The sequence below is a fragment of the Elgaria multicarinata genome, chromosome 17, assembly GCF_023053635.1.
Source record: "Elgaria multicarinata webbii isolate HBS135686 ecotype San Diego chromosome 17, rElgMul1.1.pri, whole genome shotgun sequence".
Taxonomy (NCBI): domain Eukaryota; kingdom Metazoa; phylum Chordata; class Lepidosauria; order Squamata; family Anguidae; genus Elgaria; species Elgaria multicarinata.
The window spans coordinates 15557937-15581971 of NC_086187.1; the positions used below are offsets into that span (position 1 = coordinate 15557937).

A 24035-nucleotide genomic window follows, 5' to 3' on the forward strand; every position below is an offset into this window, starting at 1 on the left:
GTACCTTCTGGCCTGGATTCCATTCCAGTCATGTGCGTACTCCGCCGTTTGTGGTTCCTCAGCCGTGAAGGGATCCCTGTACACACTTGTAAAGTCATAATCAAAGACGAGATCCTCCTAGCTCTGGCGCTTGAAATGCGTTCCGGGGCCGAATCTCGGCTCGGATGAAACGCTTGGCTTCTTCGCGAGGAGGGATGGAGGAGTGAAATATTTCTGTTGAATACAGGCCAGCTCACGAAAAGCACCACACATTGCTTGGCAATCTTGCGTGCTTTAATGGCAGGCCCCCTTGGCTTCATTAATCTGGTGATCCGCTCTCCAGATTGCGCATCTGTTAGGGCTTGTTTGTTTGGGGTGGGTGGGGGTGGTGGACAATGTGATCCTTTTTTGGGCGAAGGGTCTTGAACGTCAGTGGCGCAACCCAGCAGAAGCTCTCTGATTGAACTTGCGTCCCATCCCGCCAGCTGCCTTCTATTTTGGGGAGGGAAGCCTGTATTATTATGATTATTATTTTTTTTAATGGAGGTCTTCGACATCTGTTAATGGTTGAGCTGTGTTTTTACATAAAAGAATGTTTTATTAGCTCTCCAAGTCTCTGGCTTGCTTATCGTAAACTTGTTAACAATGAGATGAACATCCTTTTGTTAGGGCGTCGCGTGCCAGGATCATAATGTCGCTGGAATTGTTCTTTGTATCTGTGCTAAACAACCGTAATCTGCTGGACTTGAAAGTCGAAGGGGGAAAATCCCAGTGGAAATGGGCATGGCTGTAAATGGACGAGAGGGTGGATGGGCGCCCGCTATGTACTAACCTGCATGGTTTTCTAGAGGTGTCGGACCTGGCCATGGAGACACATGCCTTAGTTACATCCTGATTGGGTTACTGTAACGTGCTCTACGTGGGGCTGCCTTTAAAGAGTGTTTGGAAACTTCAGCTGGTTCAAAGAGCTGCAGCCAGATTGTTGACTGGGGCTGGTTACAGGGATCACACAACTCCCCTGTTAAAACAGCTCCACTGGCTTCCAGTCTGTTTCCGGGCACAATTCAAAGTGCTGGTTATGACCTATAAAGCCCTATATGGCTCGGATCCAGGTTATCTGAAAGACCGTATTCTCCCTTATGAGCCTGCCCGTGCTTTGAGATCTTCTGGAGAAGCCCTTCTTTCAGTCCCACCATCTTCACAGGCGCGCTTGGTGGGAACATGGGACAGGGCCTTCTCGGTGGCTGCTCCAGTGCTTTGGAAGCTAGACTGGCTCCCTCCTTGATGGGCTTTTGGAAGCAGGCAAAAACTTCTTTGTTCCAGCGTGCCTTTGGAGAATAATCTGGTTAAGGACTTGTAAAATTGTCGTGTATTTTAAACCTTTAATGTTTTAATATTTTATTTTATTTTAATTTTTGTGCATTTCTTTTCCTAGGTTTTAAAATGTATATGTTTTAAATTTTGTAAGGCCGCCTTGAGACCCAGTATTGGGCAAAAGGCAGGATATAAATAAATAAATAAATAAATAAATAAATAAATAATATTCATACTGTTGGGATTGTAAATGTTTGGTCACTTGCAGAAGGATTGGGACAGTGGAGGGCAAGGAAGGAATGAAGGGAGAGACACAGAAAGGGGGAGTTTCTCCCCGAGTCAGCAGTCTTTTCTGGGGTATGGGCGCTCTAATGCATGACCCTTAGGAAGGGTCAAACTCCAAGCAGGTTTGGAAGAAAGGAGAAACTGGTTGTCATAATGGCCGAGGGTCAAGTTCCAAACCAGCAACTAGGGAAGGCAAGCAAGAACTAGGGCAGAACTCTCCTACCCGAGGCGCGCGGCTTGTATTGTCGTGCAAACCCGGACAGTAGGGCATTATAGCACACGGAGGACAGGGATTGGCCCCTGGGGGGTGGTCAGCTGACGGGATGCTTTGGTGGGCTGGTACTGCAGCCTAAATGGCGCCCTCGAAACAATGAGCTCAGTTTGCCGGAATGGTCTTCCTCGGTGATACAGGAACATGCCTTCCCTAGCAAGGCTTAATGCTATGCCTTCTAGGGTAATGGAGGGCAGATTTGGGAAAGTCCCACTATCAGATAGATGCTGCCCCTGTAACAACGAGGAGGTGGAATCTATCTCCCATGTATTATTCAACTGCAGCTTCGATCAGGAGGCAAGAAAAGGCCTTATCCACCCTTTCACGCAACGATTACCTGGACGATCGTCCGTGACCCTTATGTCGGTCCTTTTACAGGGTCAAGATAAGCATACCACCGAACAAGTCGCTAAATTTCTTAACCAGGCAGTCCTTACCAGATCAGTTATGGTGGCAGGACTTTCCTTTGCTTCTAGCACAGAACTTTAAGGAGGCTCATGTAATCATACTCTATTTTAACTTCATGTATTTTAAATATTTATTATGTATTTTTATATGTTTTATTGGTCTGTTGACTGTAATAAAAGGAATTGAATACAGGAACATAGGAGGCTCCCTTCTACTGAGTCAGACTCTTGGCCCATCTTGCCCAGTATTGTCGACACTGACTGGCAGCTAGCGGCTGTCTGGGATTTCAGGCAGGATTCTTTCCCAACCCTACCTGGAGATGTCGGGGATCAAACCTGGGACCTTCTGTATGCAAAGCAGGTGCCCTACCACAGAGCTACATCCCCTCCTGGTGTAAACTGGGTCCCGCTTAACTTCAGAAAGTTGAACAGGACTGTATTTACCGCCAGGAGGGAGCTGCTGGAGCCTGGCTGGTGGGAGCCATGGTTTCAGACAACACCAATCCCCTTGGAGGTGAATGTGGGATGCTTATCCACCCCAGGCAACTTGTGCATCAGCGGTAACGAAAAGGATTGTTCCCTTTGAAATTAACAGGGTTATCCCTGCATTCGTTAGAATATCCATTGAACTCTGGAGTGGGCAAGAAAGTAATAACGTGTGCATGTGTGAGCAAGAGAGAGGGGAAGATGGGAAGGAGGGAAGAATAGAAAGTGCGCTCTAAGCTCACTTGCCCCAACACTTGATCTAGGAGCTTGATTTAACATCTCCGCCCCACTTTCTTCCTTTCTGACCCTTCCTTTCTGACATAGCTGGCTGCTCTGAGCTCCTCGGGGGAAGCACAATGCAAATGTGATGCACAATATTCAGATCATCCCGTTGTGTTCATGAGGACTACACATTTTTTAAAAGACACAATCCAGGATACGGGTTCTAAATCTGCTCGTGGTGCTCAGGAAGGCTGCTGAGGTCTGAGCCGTTCTCTCCATTTTTATATTTCCAGACCATTCGCCACTATCTAGATCCCCTTTGGCACCAGCTTGGAGCGAAAACCAAATCTTTGGTCCAAGACTTGAAGATCCTCCGTACTTTGCTCCAGTACCTGACTCAGTACGACTGCGTCACTTTCCTCCACCTTTTGGAGTCCTTGAGAGCCTCAGAAAAAGCCTTTGGTCGGAATTCAGGTACGAGCTGCCTCGTGTTTGAACAAACGAATCTGCAGGGCTGTAAAAAGCAAAGTTTCAATTTAAAAACGACAATATCATGCAAACACTCTCGAAGTGTTTTTATCCAGCCATAAGGCTGTAGGATTTACTGACACTGAAATACATTGAGCCTCCTACTTAACTTCTGTTTCTTGAAAATATGCAGTGTTCATTCCAGAAACCTGACTTGCTGCTTCTTCTTAGGTCAGTTGTTTCATAAGAACTCAGCCAGTGGAGGAAGGGAACACGTACGATTATGGCTGGGGAAATAGGCCAAGCTCGATTTTGCTCGGGTTCTCAACTTTTCACTTTTAAATTCTCTTCTGTCTCATTTCCGCATTGGAATGTGTGTGTTTTTCAACTGCCCCAAAATTTGTTCAGGGTTTTGTTAGCACTTATTATTATTTATTTATGACATTTATATCCCGCGTACATAAGCCGCCCCCTCTCCTTTTTATCCCCACAACAACAACCCTGCGAGGTAGGTTGGGCTGAGAGTCTGTGACTGGCCCAAAGTCAACCTGTGTGCTCCCATGGCCGAATGGGGATTAGAACCTGGTCCTGCACTCTAAACACTATACCACACTGGCCCTTTAAAAAAAACCCAAATGCATTTTTTTTAAAAAAAATGTTTGCATTTCTGTGCACACCTTTGCAAATGTACAAATTATTCAAAGCCTGTTTTCCAATGAATTAAGCAGGCATTGCACGTATTTCTTCAAATATACACATTTTTGTGGGCATTTTTTGAAATGGCTGGGTCTGTCTTAAAAGAGGCACTTCCATTAACTATCACATAGGAGGGGATGCGTCTTCTAAGAGAGAACCTTGCTATGACACCTGCATGCTTCGCTTAATTAACCAAGAAGTGTGGTTTTCTTCTTCAAAACTATCATTTTACTTACGTGATTTAATCCTTTTTAATTAAGGGTATTTGAAGCAATAGCAACTGCTTCAGAATTAGTAAAGATGGGTATTTGCAATTATGTCTGAATCTTTCTCTCTCTTTCTTTTTTGCTCCCTCTTCATTTCCTAGGTTGGCTTTTTCTTGATTCTAGTACGTCGATGTTTCTAAACGCTAGGGCCAGGGTTTATCGCCTTCCAGATGACAAAGCAAATAAGAAAAGAAAAGCCTCCGAAAAAGCAGATGTGAAGGAAGAAAAAGGTACGACAAAAAAAGTGTCATTTATAACACAAAAAAAGGCATATTACCTGTGTTGTTTTTGGCTTGGTGTTATAATGATCAGGCTCTCAGAAAAGGACAGGTCTCTGCACCGAGGGGCTTACAATGTTATTTATTTATTTATTTATTTATTTATTACATTTTTATACCGCCCAATAGCCGAAGCTCTCTGGGCGGTTCACAAAAATTAAAACCATCATAAAACAACCGACGAGTTAAAAATACAAATACAAAATACAATATAAAAAGCACAACCAGGATAAAACCAGCAGCACAATTGATATAAGGTTAAAATACAGAGTTAAAACAGTATAATTTAAATTTGAGTTAAAATTAAGTGTTAAAATACTGAGTGAATAAAAAGGTCTTCAGCTGGCGACGAAAGGAGTACAGTGTAGGAGCCAGGTGGACCTCTCTGGGGAGCTCATTCCACAACCGGGGTGCCACAGCGGAGAAAGCCCTCCTCCTAGTAGCCACCTGCCTCACTTCCTTTGGCAGGTGCTCACGGAGAAGGGCCCCTGTAGATGATCTTAAGGTCCGGGTAGGTACATATGGGAGGAGGCGTTCCTTCAAATAACCTGGCCCCAAACCGTTTAGGGCTTTAAATGTCAATACCAGCACTTTGAATCAGGCCCGGACCTGGACTGGCAGCCAATGAAGTTGTAAAAGGACTGGCGTAATGTGATCTCGCCAGCCAGTCCCTGTTAGTAAACGGGCTGCCCTGTTTTGTACCAGCTGAAGCTTCCGGACCGTTTTCAAAGGCAGCCCCACGTATAACGCATTGCAGTAATCCAAACGAGAGGTTATCAGAGCATGGATAACTGTAGCTAGGCTATCACTGTCCAGATAAGGGCGCAGTTGGTATATCAGCCTAAGCTGATAAAAGGTGCTCTTTGCCACTGAGTTCACCTGTGCCTCAAGTGACAGTTATTACAATATTACTGTAAAAATGCATGTTCATCAGAGAAGAGGAAATGGAAACACTCTGAAGTTGGGCTCTACATTGACAAATAATAAAATTCTCATAATTGATAACTGTATTGTAAATTTTATGGAAACACATCCATAAATAACATCTGAATTTGCTCATAGTGGGCCTGTTCAGACAACACGCTAAGCCACGGTGAGACCACTAACCCTTTTGCAGCAAATGGTTAGTGAGCTTGTTTAAACTGTGGTTATGTAGCCACCATGGTTAGGAATGGTTCCCACAACATGCCAAGTCATGGTTCATACGACACGCTAAGGCATAATGTTTAGCTCAAAATGCTTAACCACAGTGGCTTAGCGTGTCACCTGAACAGGGCCATTGAATTACATCTGAAGGCTGTCCCGATCTGGAAGGAGTCTTTTTATCCATGGCAATGATGGGTGGGATTTCGCATAGGCTCTTTTCAGACCTATCACACAAAACCACGATTAAGGAAGCTGAACTATAGTTTAAACTTTCGGGGATGTCTCAGTTGACAAACCATGGTTCGTGATTGGCTAGCCAACCAGAATCAGAAGTCGTGTGGATTCATGGATGTTTGCAAAGCATGGTTTGAGCAAAGGATGGTGTTGTCATAATGGTGTTAAGGGAAGGGGGGCATAGCTTGGTAGTAGAGCATATGTGCCCTGCTCTGTAGCTGTCTTCAGACTGGCAACTAAGTCGTGTGGGCCTCCAGCTGGCGAGAAGCAGGTTGGAATGCCAAACTGGGGATCTTCACAGAAAGGGTTGCTGTAGGAACGTTTCAAGGCCGAACAAGCCGATGAGCATGAAAGTGACGACAGCCAAATGAATCACGGAGCAGAGAAAACACAGGCAAGAACGATCCAGGTCGTAATTCAGAGAAACCACACACAGCAGAGGCAAGATCCTGAACACAGGAGCGTGAGCTAAATGTTGTTTCCAGCAGAGGAGCTGGGTTCCTGCAGTGGCTTTTTCAAGCCGGTCGGCTTCAGACTCTGCTCAACTCCCAGCTGCAACTACTCGGGGGCCTTCAGTTGCCCGCCTCTTGAAAAGCCCTTGTTTGCAGCCTAGCCCTGCGCCCAAGTGGAACCAACCGTGTGCCCCTTTTCAATCAATGCCTCGGCTGCTCCTATTCAAACTCTGAGCTTTCCAGAACATGGCTTGTTCCTCATGAGGCTGGCATGGTATTCCCCGGATCTCCCCCTCCAGTTCCTGGTCTGGTAAGCTCTCTTCATCCAAGGAGGAAGAAAAGACCTCTGGGAGAGGCATGACAACATGTTTGGAAGACCCCAAGTTTCATCCCCAGGGCCTCCAGTTAAGAGTCTCCAGGCCCAGGACTGTGCCTGATACCTTCAAGCCATCGCCAATTGGAGCAAACAGTTCTTGAGTAGTTGAACTGATGGATTGACTCAGCATGAGGGAGCTTCGACTAAAGCAGATCCGAGTAACCATGGTTGCAGCCGTCACTAGTGTGACTCTTGCTGAGAAGACAGAAAGCGAGGAAGCAGCCCTCAACCAATTTATGTTTGGAAGGTTGACCAGCGGTTTGGGTTTGAAGCCATGGTTAGCTCTGCGCTCAGCCTGCACATTGTCTGTTCACCTTGGCATAGAATCATAGGATTGTTGAATTGGAAGGCAACACAAACGTCATCTAGTCCAACCCCCTGCAATGTGCAGGGAAACCAATTCAGCCATCCATGAGAGGTGGCTGTCCAACCTCTTCCTAAAAACCTCCAAAAAAACCTCTTCCTAAAAACCCTAGCCCACAACCTCCGTAGGTAGACTGTTCCATTGTTGTACTGATCTTACCGTCAGGAAGTTTTCCCTCATATTTAATCGGAACCCGGGTAGCTGTAACTGATACCCATTATTTTGGGCCCTAATTTCTGTGGCGATGGAAAACAGTTTTTGACCATCTTCCCTGTGACAACCTTTTATATCTCCCCTCGGTCTTCTTTTCTCCAGACTGATCTTTCCAAGTTCTTTCAGCCCGTCCTTCAGCATAGCTTCGCCGTTGCCAGAATGACTTGCCTGGCTTTCTTACATCCAAAAAAGGTGTGCTGGGAAATTCTTTCTCTTTCTCTTCTTTCTTGTATTTCAGAGCAGAAAAGGGAATTGGTCCTGGAAAGCAACCCGAAGTGGGACGCGCTCGGAGAAGTGCTGAAGGAGATCGAAACGGGGAATGCAAACAGTGACGCTCTGGGTGGGCCAGGTGAGAGGAGCGGGGCCTCCAAGGCTGCATAGACCTGGCAAAGATAGGACGTGATGGAGCAGCCGTGGGTATTTTATTAACTTGCCTTCCTGGTTCACATATTAAACAGTGGGGGTGCGGGCAGGTCTAATTCTTATGTTTACATGGGATCACAGGGACGATGAGAGCAAAATCTTGCTCTCTTCCCAGGCTGCCTCCCACGGCACTCTGTCGCTTGGAGCACTTTTCTCCCCAGATAAGTTCTCTTCTGGTATCTAAGCTGAAGCTGGAGAAACCGCTTCAAATAATAGAGCGCTTTCTGGAAACAGGGAAAAGGTTTTCTCTCTCCTTCCCTCCTTGCTGCTTAAATACATACGTGCATTCTCTCTTTCTCATCACCCATGATTTGGGCAGAGACGTGGGAAAATACTCATGGCTGCCCCAGAATGTCTAGTTTTGTCCCTAAGCTTCTGGAAGGTATTGATCTGTGGAGGTGTTGGGGAGCAATAGACTCTTGACACACACACACACACACACCACACACACACTTTCTCACCGTGGCTTAGATCAGTTGTTGTTGCTGTTTACTATTTTAGTATTTCATCATAATTCTCTATAAAGCCATTTTCCTAAATGGACAATTTCTTTATATAGAACTATCGTGCAAACCCCCAAATAATTCTTGTTGTTATTTATTTATATCCCACTTTCCCCCCAATACTGGAACTCAAGGCAGTTATACAAGATTAAAACATCTACAGTTAAAACATATAAATATAAATGTGCAAAAGTTAAAATAGAATTAAACCCACTGAAATATTAAAAACGTTTTTTTTTAAAAAAAAAATTAGAAAGCAAATAACAATTAAAAACATCAGATACATTAACACAGGTCCAGAGTAGTCCCAAAGGCCTGGACCGAAAAAGTGTTTGCCTGCCTCTGAACAAAAGAGGGAGCCAGTCTAGCCTTCCTGGGAAGGGAATTACAGAGCCTTGGAGCAGCCACCGAGAAGGCCCTCTCCTATATTCCATTCAGGCGTGCCTGTGATGATGGTGGGACTGTGAAAAAGGCCTCCTCTGAAGATCTCGGAGCATGGGCAGACTCATATGGGAGAATACGGGTCTTTCAGATAATCCCAAAACTGTCTGTCGAGGGCCTCTGCTCTGTGGCTTCTAGGATATGTGGAATAGTGGCGGCAGGTATCTATTTATAAATAAATAAATAAATAAATTTAAAGCCTGCTTACCCCTCTCTTCAACCAAAAATCGGTTCCCAGAGATCCTTAAAATACCAGTAATAAGTCAGTTCCTTAGACTTAGAGTTGAGAAGACCAGGCATGCAAGGAAAAAGGGGTGGGGAGGGAGGAGGAGAAAAAAAGAAAACTTGAGCACTGGATTCTTCATTGCAAAGTTGAGCAAGTTATGTAGCCAGATAACATTTGAAAGTGTGGTATATAGGCGCCATTTGCGAAGGAACTTAGATTTGGATGTGTGGTCTGCCTTTACTGACGTTTATGTGTAGTTTATTCCCTTTCCCCATTTTTTTTAGAATGCTATAATATTTGAAAGTGAGGCCTTTAAAGTATGTAGTTACACATGCATTTTAATTTTTTAATTTTGTTTAATTGTTTCGTTTTGTTGAAATCTACAATAAAATATTGATTTATATTTTTTAAAAAAGGATAAGCGCCACAAAAGGTCTGTTGCTTCCTCTCCCTCTGATTGGAGCTCAGCAGGAGAAGGATTTTCAAGAGGACAGGGAAGAGAGAGGTTTCTCATCCCCGCCCCCTCCCGCCCCAATCCCATGAGCCTCAAACAGTACTACAAGGCTCTCTGGCTGGGGCCCTGATCAGCGGCACTGTTGTAAGGGGGTGGGCATACATTGCACCATGTGGTTGCTTTCCCCATTTCCAGGGCGGGGTGATGTTCTCCGTACCGACCTTTAAGCCTGGCAACCCTTTCATGACTGCAGGGCGAGTGCTTATCTGTGCCAACGACGACCGCACTTGCGCCCAGCTCAAGCAGTACATCACAGCTGGGGCCGAGGCTTTTTTGACAAGGCTCTACAGCAAAACCTTTGGGAAGGAGAAGGAACCTGGAGACCCCTGCCCGAGGGACAAGCGAGCGGCCAAGGGCGGTGACGCCCCAGAATCCCGGGCCAAAAGAGCCAAAACGGATTCCTCCAAACCAAGCAAGAGGAGGAGGAAGAAGAAGAAGAAGCCCGAGTTGACCCTGACGCAGATGTTGACCAAAGAGGAGCAGGAGGACGTCGTGAGAGAGCAAGAAGACTCCGAGGACTTGAGCAGCGGCCGCGAGAGCAGTGGGGAAGGCAAGCCGGAAGACCTCCAGCTGCTCCTGTCGTCCTCGGATGCCTATTATGGGATCTTAAAGGAGCCTCTCACAGTTATACATCCGCTGAATGGCTGCGGGGATCCATACGCCCTCACCCGGGTCTTGCACGAAGTGGAGCCCAGATACGTCGTGTTGTACGACGCGGAGCTGACTTTTGTTCGCCAGCTGGAAATTTACAAGGCCAGCAGGCCTGGGAAGCCTTTGAGGTATGTTCCGATTCAGGGAGCAACCCACCCCCACCCCCGAAGGAGGTTGTTCTAACTATGGGCCTTTTCAGACAACACGCTAAGCCGTGGTTAGACCACTAAGCCTTTTGCAGCAAGTGGTTCTTGAGCGTCTTTGAACTGTGGTTGTGTAGCCACCGTGGTTAGGAACGGTTCACACGACACGCTAAGCCATGATGTTTAGCTTAACCACTGTGGCTTAGCGTGTCATCTGAACAGGATGCATGTGTCTACCCAAGGCTGTTTAAGGCTGTATGATTAAAGCAGGGCTGGGCAACGTGTGTGTCGTCCCATCCCACCCCCCAGATGTTTTTGCCTACAGTTCCCAGCAGCCCTAGCGAGCAGAACCAATGATGAGGAATCCTGGGAGTTGAAGGACAAAACATCTAGAGGACCACAGGTTGCCCTCTGTGAGCTCCCTTGTGCTGTCTGAAATGGTACAGTCCAGATAAGGGTTTACTTTACTTGCCTCAGTGAGAACTAGCCACATGGCTCGTCATGATGCACCGCAGCAAGGCTTTTGCCCCTGCTCGGATTTGCTTTTTGCCTTGCTTAGCAGATCATAGAATCAATCTGTGAATAATAACGAACTGTAACTGAATTCAAATTAAATCTCAGTGAGTTCAAAGGGACCAAATGTGTCTTTAAAAATAAACCCAGTAACTTCTGTTTATGAGCAAACAGATCAGGGGCTCATTAGTAATGAATACTCCCCTCCCCCCCGCAAAAAATATCGGGAAAGAGGATTTACCAGATTTTTAAATTGCTAGATTTTAATAGGGCTGTAATTTTCACATATGGGCAGTCACATCGCATTGATCGAGGAAACATACAAAAATGGCCAAGAAGCCACCATTTGGGGGGTTTACACAGTCTTCTGGATCCGGACAAGATCTTTGTGTCTTGCCTTGCAGGGTTTATTTCCTTATCTATGGCGGTTCAACAGAAGAACAGCGCTACCTTACTATGCTAAGGAAAGAAAAAGAAGCCTTCGAGAAACTCATTCGGTAACGTGCATCTTGTGCGCTCCCTTTGCCAAACATCAGCCGTTTATATATCTGTAGGTGTGCCAGTATGTGGCCCTGCAGGGCTAGGTCCAGCTATGAGGAAGCCCCGGGCAAAATGCCCCCTGGTGACACCTCTCTTCCATCCTGGGCATCAGTGGCCTTTCCTGCCGGTGGTGACCGTAGCAGTGACAACAGCAGTCTGAGGAATCTCCAAACGGTGCTGGGCAGCTGGATAGAGCTGCCGTTTAAATTTCCCACAATGCCCCTGGTACGTAGGAACAGTCTGGGGCACTGTGGGGAAATTGAGGGAGTGGCTAGCCCCAGACACCCAGCGCTGCTCAGGATATCGCCAGTGCGGTGTGGTGGCTCAAGTGTCGGACTGGGAGTCGGGCAATCCGGGTTCTAGTCCCCACTCGGCCTTGGAAATCCACTGGGTGACTTTGGGCCAGTCACAGACTCTCAGCCCAACCTACCTCACAGGGTTGTTGTGAGGATAAAATGGAGAGGAGGATTATTATGTACGCTGCCTTGGGTTCCTTGGAGGAAAAAAGGCGGGATATAAATGTATAAATAAATAAATAAATAATGCTGGGCCGAAAAACAAAATTAAAGGAAAGCGTGCTAGAGTCCTGGCACCTTCCCTCAGGGAAGCTGCTCTGGAAGCTGGAGCTAGTGCAGAATGCTGCAGCTCGGCTGTTGTCTGGAGCTGCCCCTTTCCAGCATGTAACTCCTCTGCTGAGGGAACTGCACTGGCTGCCTATTCGCTACCGGGCCAGGTTTAAGGTTCTTGTACTTGTGTACAAAGCCCTAAACAACTTGGGACCAGGATACCTGAGAGAGCGCCTTCTCCCTTACCAACCTGCCTGGTCACTGAGGTCATCCGAGGGCCTGTTCCTGGTGGTCCCACATAGATCCATCCTCCAATTGGAATCCACCAGGGGAAGAGCCTTCAGCGTGGTGGCCCCCCTCCTGTGGAACTCCCTGCCTCTGGAGGTCAGGCAGGCGCCAACCTTGTACTCCTTTCGGCACCTCCTGAAAACATCTTTATTCCAAGAAGCCTTTCTTTAACGTGCAGCCTTGGATTACTGTTATTGCTTCTTTTTAAATTTTGTTTTAACTGTTTTTATTTGTGTGTGTTTTTTCCCTTCATTTTACCTTGTACACCGCTCCGAAATTTTTCAATGGGGAGCGGTATATAAATATTCTAAAATAAATAAATAATAAATAAATGCCTCAAGTAATACGTTGGCTTCTGCCGAACAATCTTCTTCTTTTTAAAATTGGCAGAATTGTAATGCCAATTGCCGTCAATTACCTGCTAGAGCTTCCACTTTTCCTGAAAGGTTTCCAGCCCTTTGAAAGGCTGAGAAACCACACCGGGTATCTTCTTGTTGCTATGCAGATTGGAGCAGATTGGGTTTCTTTCGTTCCTTCTTCTTCTCCTCCTCTCTCCGCCCCCCTGGTGTGTTTCCAAGGTAGCAAACTTATATAAGAAGCCGAACACTATGGAGGAGGGTCATGGAATTATATAATAAAAAAACCCCACCATATAACATTTGTAAAGGAGAAAGGTTTATTTATATCCAGCGAAAAGAGAAACTGAGCACAGCAGCCTTAGAAACTTAGCCCAGCAGGAAGAGAACATTTCTCCCAGAGGTGCTGGTAGTTCGTTTTACACCCTGCGTGTTTTGCACATTTTGGGAATGTCCCAAAATGTCATTCTCCCCACCCCCAGCAGGTTGGAATGCTAAATAGAACATGGTATAGCCTTAGCTATATGGTATAGCTGTAGCTGGTTCCAGGGATGGTATGAAGGCGCATGACACAGCTCCCTTGAGTGACCTGCTGCATTTTTATCAGAACTCAGGTTTTATCAGAACTGTTTCTTTTAAAAATAGCTGCGGTTTTTTAATATGGTGTCTTTATTCTTTTATCTTACCCGTTGTTCACCACTCTGAAATCTTTGGATGTGGAGTGGTATATAAATATTGTACATAAATAAATAGTAAAATAAATATCTTCCATGAATTTGTCTTCCTGGATGGGAGACTGCTGGCAAAATCCCCATGTGTCCTGCCTGGAGTTCCATCATGGAGAAGAAAAAATGCAAGATAAATAAATTAAAGTTAGGCCTTCATACCATTTTCTAATTCACACAAGGGTGGGGAGGATAGGCTGTGAGTTTCAAGCACTGGTGTAGCCCAGTCATCCCCAAGCTCATGACCTCCAGCCATGTTGGACTTCATGTCCCATCATGCCCAGTCAGTGCAGCTAATGGGTCGGCTGGCTGGGGCTTGTTGTCCACCCAGAGGGCGCCATCTTGAGAGGATGGCTCCTGTGGGCTCTTCTCCGGCTGCAGAGCAGGACAGTTGGAGAGCTTACACAGCAACACAGGTGTTTAGTTTGAAGGAAGACATTTCAAATGTTTCCGTTCATAATTGCATTTTTTCCTCCCCCTTCCCAGAGAGAAGGCCGGTATGGTGATCCCTGAAGAAAGGGAAGGGCGAGATGAAACCAACTTGGATCTCATAAGAGATGCTACTCCAGCGAATGTTTCTACAGACACCCGTAAAGCAGGTTGGTTGTTGAGATCTCTGGGACTTTATGGCTCAGTTCAGACAACACGTTTCTCTGCACAGTGGGAAAACTCCCCTCAATGGTTGAGTTTGTAGGGAGTACTTCCCACATAACATGTTCTAACTCCATCGTTGTGTGACTGGGCTACAGTGGAGTTGAGTAAAAGGCAATGCAATGTTTGATTGACAGTCCCTCCACCTTCTCTCCTCCCCCGGACCTCCCGATGGTATCCCAACAGCCATTGCTGCAAAAAAACACAACCCAATCCCGGTGGCTCTCCTAGAGTGGCACTTGCTCTTTTCGCCACTCTTGCCAGAGAACTCTGTAGCCAGTGGGAAAAGTCCATTCAGCGCAACGGAAAACTCCACGGAGCCCTCCACACAACACGCAACACAATGGTTGTGCAGGGAGTCTCCTCTGCACAGCGTGGATATTCAGCGCGGAGTGTTTTCTAAAAGAACTCCACCGTTACGTAGGGTTTTCCCGCCAAACACATTTCTCAAGCGGTGGTGTAAAAACTCCACTGTGGAGTTCTAGAACCACCGTTGAGAAATGTGTTGTCTGAACTGAGCCACAATGAGGGCTAAACATTTTAAATATATCCTAAATCTCCATTCGTGTACTTTCTTGGACTGGATTCACACAGGAATATTTGGTGTAAGAGCTGCTTGCATGTCCTGCTCCCCCTTGGGAAGGGATCATAGCTCGGTGGTAGAACACTGCCCATGGCTCAGTGGTAGAGAGCAAAGAGCAGGTAGCTGGGGATGCGAAAGACATGGTTTTGCTTGAGGTTTAGGAGAGTAGGTACCAGACAGAGTAGGCAAACTTTTTTAAAAACCATTTTCTATTGTGAGTTTCAACAAAACAAAACGAACAACAGGAAATATTAAAAAAAACCAGTACTATTACTACATGATTAAAAGATCTTGGTTTCAATTACGACCACATTCTAAAAATAAGGAAAAATAGATTATACATAAACTGCAGTAAGAGCAGACCAAATATCCCTATATAGGTCCATTTGCAAGTAGCTCCAGTATACCTCTCATTCGAATATTGCTAGTGTTGTTGGGTCTTCAGTCCATTGCATTATAACAGGTGAGCATTTAAACTTCCAGTGTGGTAGTATCGGCCATTTGGCGGTCAAAATGGCATGACAAATCCATTTACGCTGACCTTGTGTTAAATTCTAAGAGGCAGGTAAAATTTTTTAGAAAAACATGTGTATCAGGAAATATTAAAGAGTGTTCCAATGTGAAGTTTACCCGTATGCTAACTTCCTCCCAGAAGGAGACAACTGCAGGGCATTTCCAAAAGATATAATTAAAAGAAGCATTAGCCAGTCGGGTGCCAAGCAGAGTAGGCAATTTTGGACTAGGTGGACAGATAGTGTCCTTGGTATAAGGCAGCTGTGGGCCCTCCCCACCATGCACATGCCTTATAAAGTGTCAACGCATAGAACGTAGTTACGGCACAGAAGCTACGACCGACCGACCCTTTAAAGACATCGCCGGCACTAGGCAGGGATGACCCCGGGACGACCCTGGGATGGACCTTGGGTCTAGCTAAGGCCTGAGACACATACAAAGATTTAAAATACTATTTAAAGGGAAGCTAGCTTGATTAACTACAGAAGAAAGCAGGCATGTCATTTTGAGTCAACACAGTAGTAGGTTTGATCAACGGGTGTGTCTTGCTGCAGTCCGTCAGTAGCAAAAAAACTCAACACTCAGTGGAAACTAACAATACTAAGAGAACTGAGGTGTAATGGAACAGTTTGGAAGGGCAGGTCCCAGGAGAACCGGAGTTACAGAAAGGTAGAAAGGCAAAAATGAGGACACAGAGAGATGTTTTCTATTTTAAGAATAGAATGCAAATCATTAGAAATTCAGGACCTTGCACAGCATATTATAATATAATTGTTGTAATATAAAAACAAGCCGTGTATTCTTGCATGTTTCCACTATAGGGATATGTTGAAGAACGATACATTTAATACTTTTGCTTGAACAAAGTATAATACATAGGTTTCTTGGGTCATGAAGAAAGGCATATTTATTTTGTTTAGGGTTTGATTAACTTGTTTCAAAGCCTTGAAGCGTTTATCTTTCACACAGAATGTGCAAGGAAGGCTAATCAAAATTCACAATAAAGTTTGAATAAATATGTTACTATGAAAAAAAAAGACATCGCCGGCACTATCGCCGGCACTATAATCCTCGTTATTAGTGTCGATACATGCTAACCTTCGGGCTGGTAAAGGATCTTGCTCAATCTGTCTTAGGCTCTCAGCTGATTTGCATGTCTCCCAACTCTATCACTCCTTTGTAAACAGGTGGCCAGGAACAAAAAGATGTGCAGCAGAGCGTTGTCGTGGACATGCGTGAATTTCGTAGTGAGCTCCCGTCCCTGATTCACCGTCGTGGCCTCGACATCGAACCCGTGACCTTGGAAGTCGGCGACTACATTCTCACGCCTGACATTTGCGTGGAGCGGAAGAGCATCAGCGACCTGATTGGCTCCCTGAATAACGGGAGGCTTTACGCTCAGTGCGTCTCCATGTCTCGTTATTACAAGCGGCCTGTGCTGCTCATTGAGTTTGACCCCAGCAAATCCTTCTCTCTCACTTCCCGGGCTTCTCTCCATCAGGAGATCTCCAGCAATGACGTGATTTCCAAGCTGGCCCTTCTGACACTGCATTTCCCCCGGCTCCGGCTGCTGTGGTGCCCCTCTCCCCACGCCACGGCCGAACTGTTTGAGGAATTGAAACGGAACCGAGCCCAGCCTGACGCAGCAACGGCCATGGCTGTCACAGCCGATTCCGAAAGCCTCCCCGAATCGGACAAGTACAACCCAGGGCCTCAAGACTTCTTATTAAAAATGCCTGGTGTGAATGCCAAAAACTGCCGAGCTATAATGAATCACGTTAAGAGCGTCGCAGAACTCATCGCCCTTTCTCAGGACAAGCTGACCGAACTCCTGGGCCACGCTGCCAGTGCCAAGCAGCTGTATGAATTCATTCATTTACCCTTTACAGAAGCTGTTTCTCAAGGGAAGACCAAGAGGTGACGAATTGCGTTGGGCCCTGGAGGGTTATCACGTTGCAGCGCCTTGACCAACTGCTGCTCTACCTTAGTACTCCTGCACGGATTCAGCCAAGCTATTTGCTACGATTCTCTTGGAACTGTACCACTTCAGAAGGCAGGTGAAGGTGTTAGCCTATTTGAATCTTCTCTAAAGCTCCCTGCCTGTGGAAAACCAGCATGCAGAGAATAAGGATAGCTGTCTCCTCAATGTGCTAGCGTTCTACATGCAGGGATTTATTTATTTATTAATATAGGGATTTCCACCCCCACCCCCAAATCTGTGATCTTCCCTTTTGCTATATCCCCTTTCCAGGATGTAACAATTGGCACCAAAGGGAACTGGGAAGCTTTGGGCGGGGGGTTTGTGTGGTTACTCTAAAAACTTAAAATGAAATGTTCTATAATTATTTGGTAGATTGGGAGTAATATCGGTGAATAAATTCACTGCTGGTACTTTTTTCACCCACTTGCTTATTTCCCCCCCAGTGTTTTATTTAGCACCAGGGAAGATTCCTTCCCCGCTTCTCAATTTGTCTTAGAACTTATGTAATGTAAACGTGCTGCAATGAACCTTAAATTAACAACTGCCTCCTACAGTCGAAGGTTGCCTGAAGGGAGTGGGATGAGAGCTATGAGGAGCCCTCCAGTTTCAGTCTGCCCAGGGTCATATGAACATAAGGAGAGCCCTGCTGGATCAGACCAAGGGTCCATTGAATCCAGCACTCTGTTCACACAGTGGCTAAGCAGCTGCTCACGGGAAACCCACAAGCAGGACGTGGTGCAACAGCACCCTCCCACCCATGTTCCCCAGAAACTGGTGCACACAGGCGTATTGCCTCGGATACTGGAGGTAGCACATAGCCATCAGGGCTAGTAGCCATTGATAGCCTTTTCCAGGAATTTATCCAACCTCCCTTTAAAACCATTCAAACTATCTTAGCTCTGGTATGAGGGGGATGGAAATCTCGGACTCCTGGGTTCCTTGTCTCTCCCTTCCGACGGTTCTTTATCTTTAATAAACTGGACTTGGACTAGACCAGTGGTTCCCAAAGTGGGCAGTACCTCCCCCTTGGGAGGGGTTGCATAGGGAGGCATTAAGAAGCAAGGGGCAGCAGGAGGCGCTAAGAGGCAAAGGGGAGGCAGGGGGGCGCTCAAGGTGGTCTTTTCCGAGAAGCGCCTCTCCAGAAGGTCTTAAAACCCAGGGATATTTTTATGGGAGACGGTAGTTTGGTCCCAAGCCATATAGGGGAAGAATCCACACATGTATTAATACCATTTAAGAAGAGTCCTTTTAACGGTGAATTGAAAAGTTTCAAAAGCACCAAAACGCTAATGAAGAGACATACTCTGCTTGGTGTGCCCCGCCACACTGGCTGCAAAACAGAGGCGTTCGCTCTCTTTTCCCTCCCTCCCTCGGCAAGCCTGTGGTGGGTGCTTCGGATTTTGAATAAATATTCAATTAATTGTTACCGTTTTGAATTTATCTTCCTTAGTGGGTCGTTGAAAACCGCTATTCTGAATAATGATTTTTATAGTGTATGGTAGGGGGCACTGGGCATGAGTTTGTGGAACCAAGGGGGCTGTTGGGAACCACTGGACTAGACAGTCCTTCAAATAGAGGATACCTTCAAATAGTTGTCTGTTACCTCTCTGGATGTGGTTGAGGAAGCACCATGCATGTCATTTACTAGTTTGACTGGCAATGGAATAGGAGGGACGTCCTGGAAAAACGTGCAGATATTCACCCAGTGTAGAACTTCATGGAGTATCTTTGTTTGTTTTTGCATGCAATCCGGTATGCAAAAAAGTCAACAATTGCCTATGAACCCATTAAATGTTTAATTCTTGGACCCATTGAAGCCGACTCTCAGACAGACGGAAGATTTTTTCCCCCCTCATTCAAAACATAACTTCTCTGTCAAATGTTTTGGCTTTTGTGGAAATTGAGCAAAAATGTAAACATAGAAGTCAAACGTTATTCTGCTGTGGCTAGGATCTGTTGTTATTAGTTGAATATTTCTGTGGATTTTTATACTATGCTGTAATAATCCACATTTTTCAACTTCCCTACAAATGTTACAGAGTTCCCCTTGTTTAAAAGATTTTTTTTAAAAAAATACTTACATTAAAGGAATTTTCACTAACTATGGTTGGTGGTGGATGGGTGGGAGTTAATTTCCGTCCCACCTTCGTATTGAAATTACGGCTTTTGAGAGAGAACGTGTGGAAAGAGATGTTTTTGAAAATACGCAACTGGAGGAAAATCCAAAACAAGACATGAACGTTTTAATTTCCTGCGGCGCTGTATTTTGCATTTCGCTGTGGTCAGTCTGGCACAAAGAGCACAGCAGTGTTCTGCTAAGAGGCCAGACGTGGAATTCCATACATGTCTGCTGCGAACGCAAGTCCCAATGAGGTCGGTGGTGCTTATACTCAAGCGAATGTGTACAGGAATGCTGCAATTCCCCATGCCTTAGAGCAGACGTGTGTAAGATTGCGTGGCAAAACATTCACGCTGGCCTGTGAAGGTCAGGCTTAAGCGAGAGCTACTTCTTCCCACCTCAGCTGGGGTGGAGGCATGACAAATGGACAGGGGCGATGGCGCCTAAGAATAGTAGTTGGCACATCACAAAGGCCAAAGAAGAAGGGCGACGGGAAAAGCATCGTGCTACGGCCATCTGCATTTCCAGATTCAAAAGGAAAAAATCTTGACAGGTCTGATGTGTAAGGACTATTTAAGTATAGACCGGCTTTGCCATCAACAGGATTATGCTCTTGTGTTCAGTTGCACAACAGACGGTCGCTTTCTTTTCTTCCTTTCTCTTTTTAAAGGCAGGGTGGAGAAAGCTTATATTCCCGGCACTGTAGGATTCCAAACATTGCTTTGGTCTGGTCGGAGCTGCAACCCCATGAATCTATAGGCTGCCTCTCTTGATATAACAGCAGGGCTTTCTGTTTTGACAAGGAGGAGTTACCATAGCAGCTCAACAGCCCTGGTAACCATAAAAGAAAAGCAGTCTAGCAAGAATAAAAATGATCCTTAGCGGAAGATCGGGTAGGTGAGCCACTCTCTTGAGGCACTCAGTTTCCCTGGTCCCAGAGAGGGCTGTGGAGCGATTGATCGGGCCCTCCAAAAAGCACTGCCTGTTACCTCCATTAGAACTTCCCAGCTGCCGGTATTTTGTAACAGCATCCTTTTCACTTGTCCTCGCCGCCGTACGCCAAAAAGGAATTTGTAACCTACCAGACACTGCTGGCATTTTTTTTAACTGTTTGGGGGTTGCTACTTCCCTTTTAGACAGGGGCACCCAAGCCACATTCCTCCGACATGGGTTGTGTAGTGCCAGTACCCCCACTGAATTCCAGGAGGGGGCAAGGAAAGTGGAGGTGGTTGTTGTTGTTGTTGTTATTATTATTATTATATTTATTTGTATCCCGCCTTTTGCCCAATACTGGGCCTCAAGGCGGTATTACAAAGTTTAAAACATACATTTTAAAACACAGGAAAAGAAATGTAAAAAAACCAAGAAGTTAAAATACACAACAAAATTATAAGTCATTAACATAGATGGAGGGCCAGATTATTCCCCAAAGGCCTGCTGGAACAAACAAGTTTTAGCCTGCTTCTGAAAGCCCATCAAGGAGGGAGCCAGTCTAGCTTCCCCGGGAAGAGAGTTCCAAAGCACTGGAGCAGCCACCGAGAAGGCCCTCCCCCATGTTCCCACCAAGCGCGCCTGTGAAGATGGTGGGACTGAAAGAAGGGCTTCCCCGGAAGATCTTAAAGCACGTTGGGCAGGCTTATAAGGGAGAATACGGTCTTTCAAATAACCTGGACCCGAGCCATACTGTTGGCCTTTCCAGGCCTGTAACCAACCTAAAATTTCAGGAGTGGGGGGCGGGGGTGTTTTCAGGAAAGTTGAGGGGCAGTTCATCTGGTTTGTGAGCCTTTTAAAGACAAAATTGTAAAAAAACATTATTATTTGTTTGTAAAAAATTAGGTGGGGGGACAGAGAAAATATACAGGCGCAGCCCACCCCTACCTATAGGCCTGGGCCTTTCCCTCTTGCTCTTGTGTGTTTGGATAGGGCAGATGAACAGGCAGGAAGAGTGAGGAGGAGCAAGGGGCTGTGGGGATCAGCAGAAGGCCCCATACTGTGGGGTAGGCCTTGGACAGGTGGCCGACAAAACCCACCTTTGACACCAGCCCTGAATAAGATTCATGCTTGAGCCTCAACCTGGGTGTTCCCAGCCAGAGTCCAACACGTTCAGCCACCATACTTGAGCCAAATGTGGATCCTTAAGTAGCCAAAATGGCGCCATCCGCACACAAAATAGGGGTAACAGCGTGCTTGGGGGAATCCCCAAGATTTGTAGAACAAAAAGCATTTTAGAGGTTGGGAAGAAACAGCAGCAGCCAACGAGGACTGAGCATGATTAACTGTTGATCAGGGGATAGAAAACTGGGTAGTGGTGGTGGAGGAAAAAGAAATGGAGTATCCTTGAAAAGGGCACGGCTGTCAGGCTGTAACCTTGAACACCCCATAACGTTTTGTTGCAGTGGGGCCCTTGTGCACTCCTATTTCGAATTAATCCCCATTGAACCCAGGGGAGCTTCCTTCCCACTGCATAGGATCAGGCTGCACGAAGTGTACAGGAAGAACCTCCGAGAGAAAGTATTACGTCTCGTATACATTTTTTTTAAAAAAGCACTGTCTTTGGCAAGAGGCCGTTCAGAAAATGACCGTCTTCCAAAAACCAAGGAGAAAACTGTGCTCCATTGTGCGGTTATCATTAACAGCCAACGACTCTAGAGTTCCTCTTAAAAATTACCTCATTATTTATTCTGGGTATGGTCTGCAAATAAAACAAACAGTTTCTATATATAAAGCGGAGTTGTGCTTAGCTTACGTTTCCAAGCGTCATCTTCACAGATACAGGCACAGTCTCACGTTACCAGCGCAAGAAGGCACTCTTGCTTACACGTAAGGACTGGTGTCAGCTTTAGGCAGCTTTCCCAGTTAAATGTCTCAAGAGTGACTCCCGTGGATGGCAAAAGTTTACAGATACATATTTTTATTAATTTATTTTTAGGGAGTGATATGTTTGATTGGCTCACTACAAGCTGCAGTGTGATGTAGTTCGGCTAAATTGCCAGTGCTGGGTGATTAGATGGAACCACAGACACACACAGCCTGGTCTACTCTTGAATGCTTGACAGAAATTAGGTGAAGCTTTTCACAGCGTAGAAATAAACATTGGGCTCTTTTGCAGAAGATGAGCACTGAGCTACTTCTAGTCTTCACGGTCTAGCTCCTGCCTATCTCTCCTCTCTCATCTCACACTATTGCCCCGCTCGTGCTCTCCGCTCCTCTGATGCCATGCTTCTCGCCTGCCCCAGGACCTCCACTTCCCTTACTCGGCTTCGTCCTTTTTCTTCCGCTGCCCCTTACGCCTGGAACGCTCTTCCAGAACACTTGAGAACTACAAACTCAATCACAGCTTTTAAAACTCAGCTAAAAACTTTTCTTTTCCCTATAGCTTTTAAATATTGAGTTTGTTCTAACTCCATACTGTTAGCTTCACCCTACCCGGTGCCTGTTTACACTTCCCTGTGCCTGTTTGCATTCTCCTTCCCTCTTTATTGTTTACTACAACTTTATTAGATTGTAAGCCTATGCGGCAGGGTCTTGCTATTTACTGTGTAATCTGTACAGCACCATGTACATTGATGGTGCTAAATAAATAAATAAATAAATAAATAATAATAATAATAATAATAATAATAGTCACCATCATGGCTTGGCCCCAGTGCCCATTTGAGTTATTCAAGAGGATGTGAGGCAGAGGGGTAGATGGCCATCGAAATGGAAAAACACAGCACTGGCCATTTATTTTTGGGTAGCAGACATCTTCCCTCCACCCTTCATACCAACCACCATGTTTTTGTTGCAGTGACCACCTCACCCCATCTCCCAACACACAATGGTCTGAAAAGCATTCTAATGGTTTTAGAGAAAATTCAAGATGGCGGCCACAAACTGCTTGGCTTCATAGTGACAATTTTGTTTAAGGTACCCTCTCTTTTTTAATGGGCCCAGGGCAGGTGTCAAGGGTGGGAAATCCCAGGGATCTGGGACTCCAGCTGAGCATGCACTGAGGTAGCAACGGGCCTGTCTACCATACTACACTGGGCAGGTTTTGTCTATCTGTGAGCTCTGATTCATTTAATTAGGTTTATCTATTTTCAGAAGCTGGCCAATCCTTGCTGATAATGTGCCGCTTTCTGGCTTGTTGACTACATTGATGGTGCTATATAAATAAATAAATAATAATAATAGGATAAGTTAGTCAAAAACGTGTGCCAATAGGCCTTTATATAACATATTTTCAGATATTAAATAGATGAAAAATGCTTCTCGTGTCAGTTTCAAAGTACTTTATGAGCCTAGTCGTGTTAGAATGGGGAAATACTTTGCCTATTAATAGTTGATGGGTGGCTAAAAAGTCTTGATAAAAACTTCGTAACTCAAGTCTTCTAAAGGATGTCAGCCTGTCATGTCTAATGCAGAAATCTGGGCAGCGCCAGCTACGAACATCCTGATTGGTTGCCATGAGAATAATTGAAATCAAAGTTCAGCTACAGTTTAGATTCTATACTGTGAATTGTTCTAAATGCACTCTGCATATATGATGACACACACACTAAAAACCATGGGAAAGGCTCGTAGGAATGCTAGAGAACAGTGATGGCTATAAAGACCAAGAGCTGTATATCTGTGGGATAAACTGGGCTTAGTTTTGCCTTGGGATAATTGTTCTGTTTTTCATTTTGTTGCTAGGACTGACTGTTCTCTTCTCTTTGCTAAACCCTCCTTGCAAAGCCCTTCTTCTCAAGCTGAGAAAAAGGATATAAAACTCCGTTAAAAAACAAAATAAAAAGCTGTTTTGGCCGAACCTTTCAAGTATTTGAGCTTCTTCTTTTTCTGATAGCCTGGATATCTGTT

At 45.6% G+C, this 24035-nt stretch overlaps 2 protein-coding genes across 4 annotated transcripts in view; one reads left to right on the top strand and one right to left on the bottom strand.

Moving 5' to 3' along the window:
• LOC134409982 (major facilitator superfamily domain-containing protein 1-like) overlaps positions 1–24035 on the bottom strand; it is a 319448-nt gene that overhangs the window by 126962 nt on the left and 168451 nt on the right. The gene's annotated exons all lie outside the window — the stretch shown is intronic.
• The window catches only part of ERCC4 (ERCC excision repair 4, endonuclease catalytic subunit), a 35736-nt gene that overhangs the window by 9858 nt on the left and 1843 nt on the right, over positions 1–24035 (top strand). Inside the window, exons 5-12 of one of the 3 annotated variants that reach the window (XR_010026235.1) lie at positions 3258–3438; positions 4496–4624; positions 7696–7806; positions 9758–10343; positions 11276–11368; positions 13833–13945; positions 16281–17150; positions 22984–23102. Coding sequence is in view for 1 of the 3 variants with exons in the window: in XM_063143023.1 (XP_062999093.1) it covers positions 3258–3438; positions 4496–4624; positions 7696–7806; positions 9758–10343; positions 11276–11368; positions 13833–13945; positions 16281–17014 (1947 nt within the window). In the remaining 2 variants the exon portion in view is untranslated. Of the gene's footprint in view, positions 1–3257; positions 3439–4495; positions 4625–7695; positions 7807–9757; positions 10344–11275; positions 11369–13832; positions 13946–16280; positions 18433–22983; positions 23325–24035 lie in introns of those variants that run through there. The other 2 variants (XR_010026234.1, XM_063143023.1) reach the window with 2 other exon arrangements.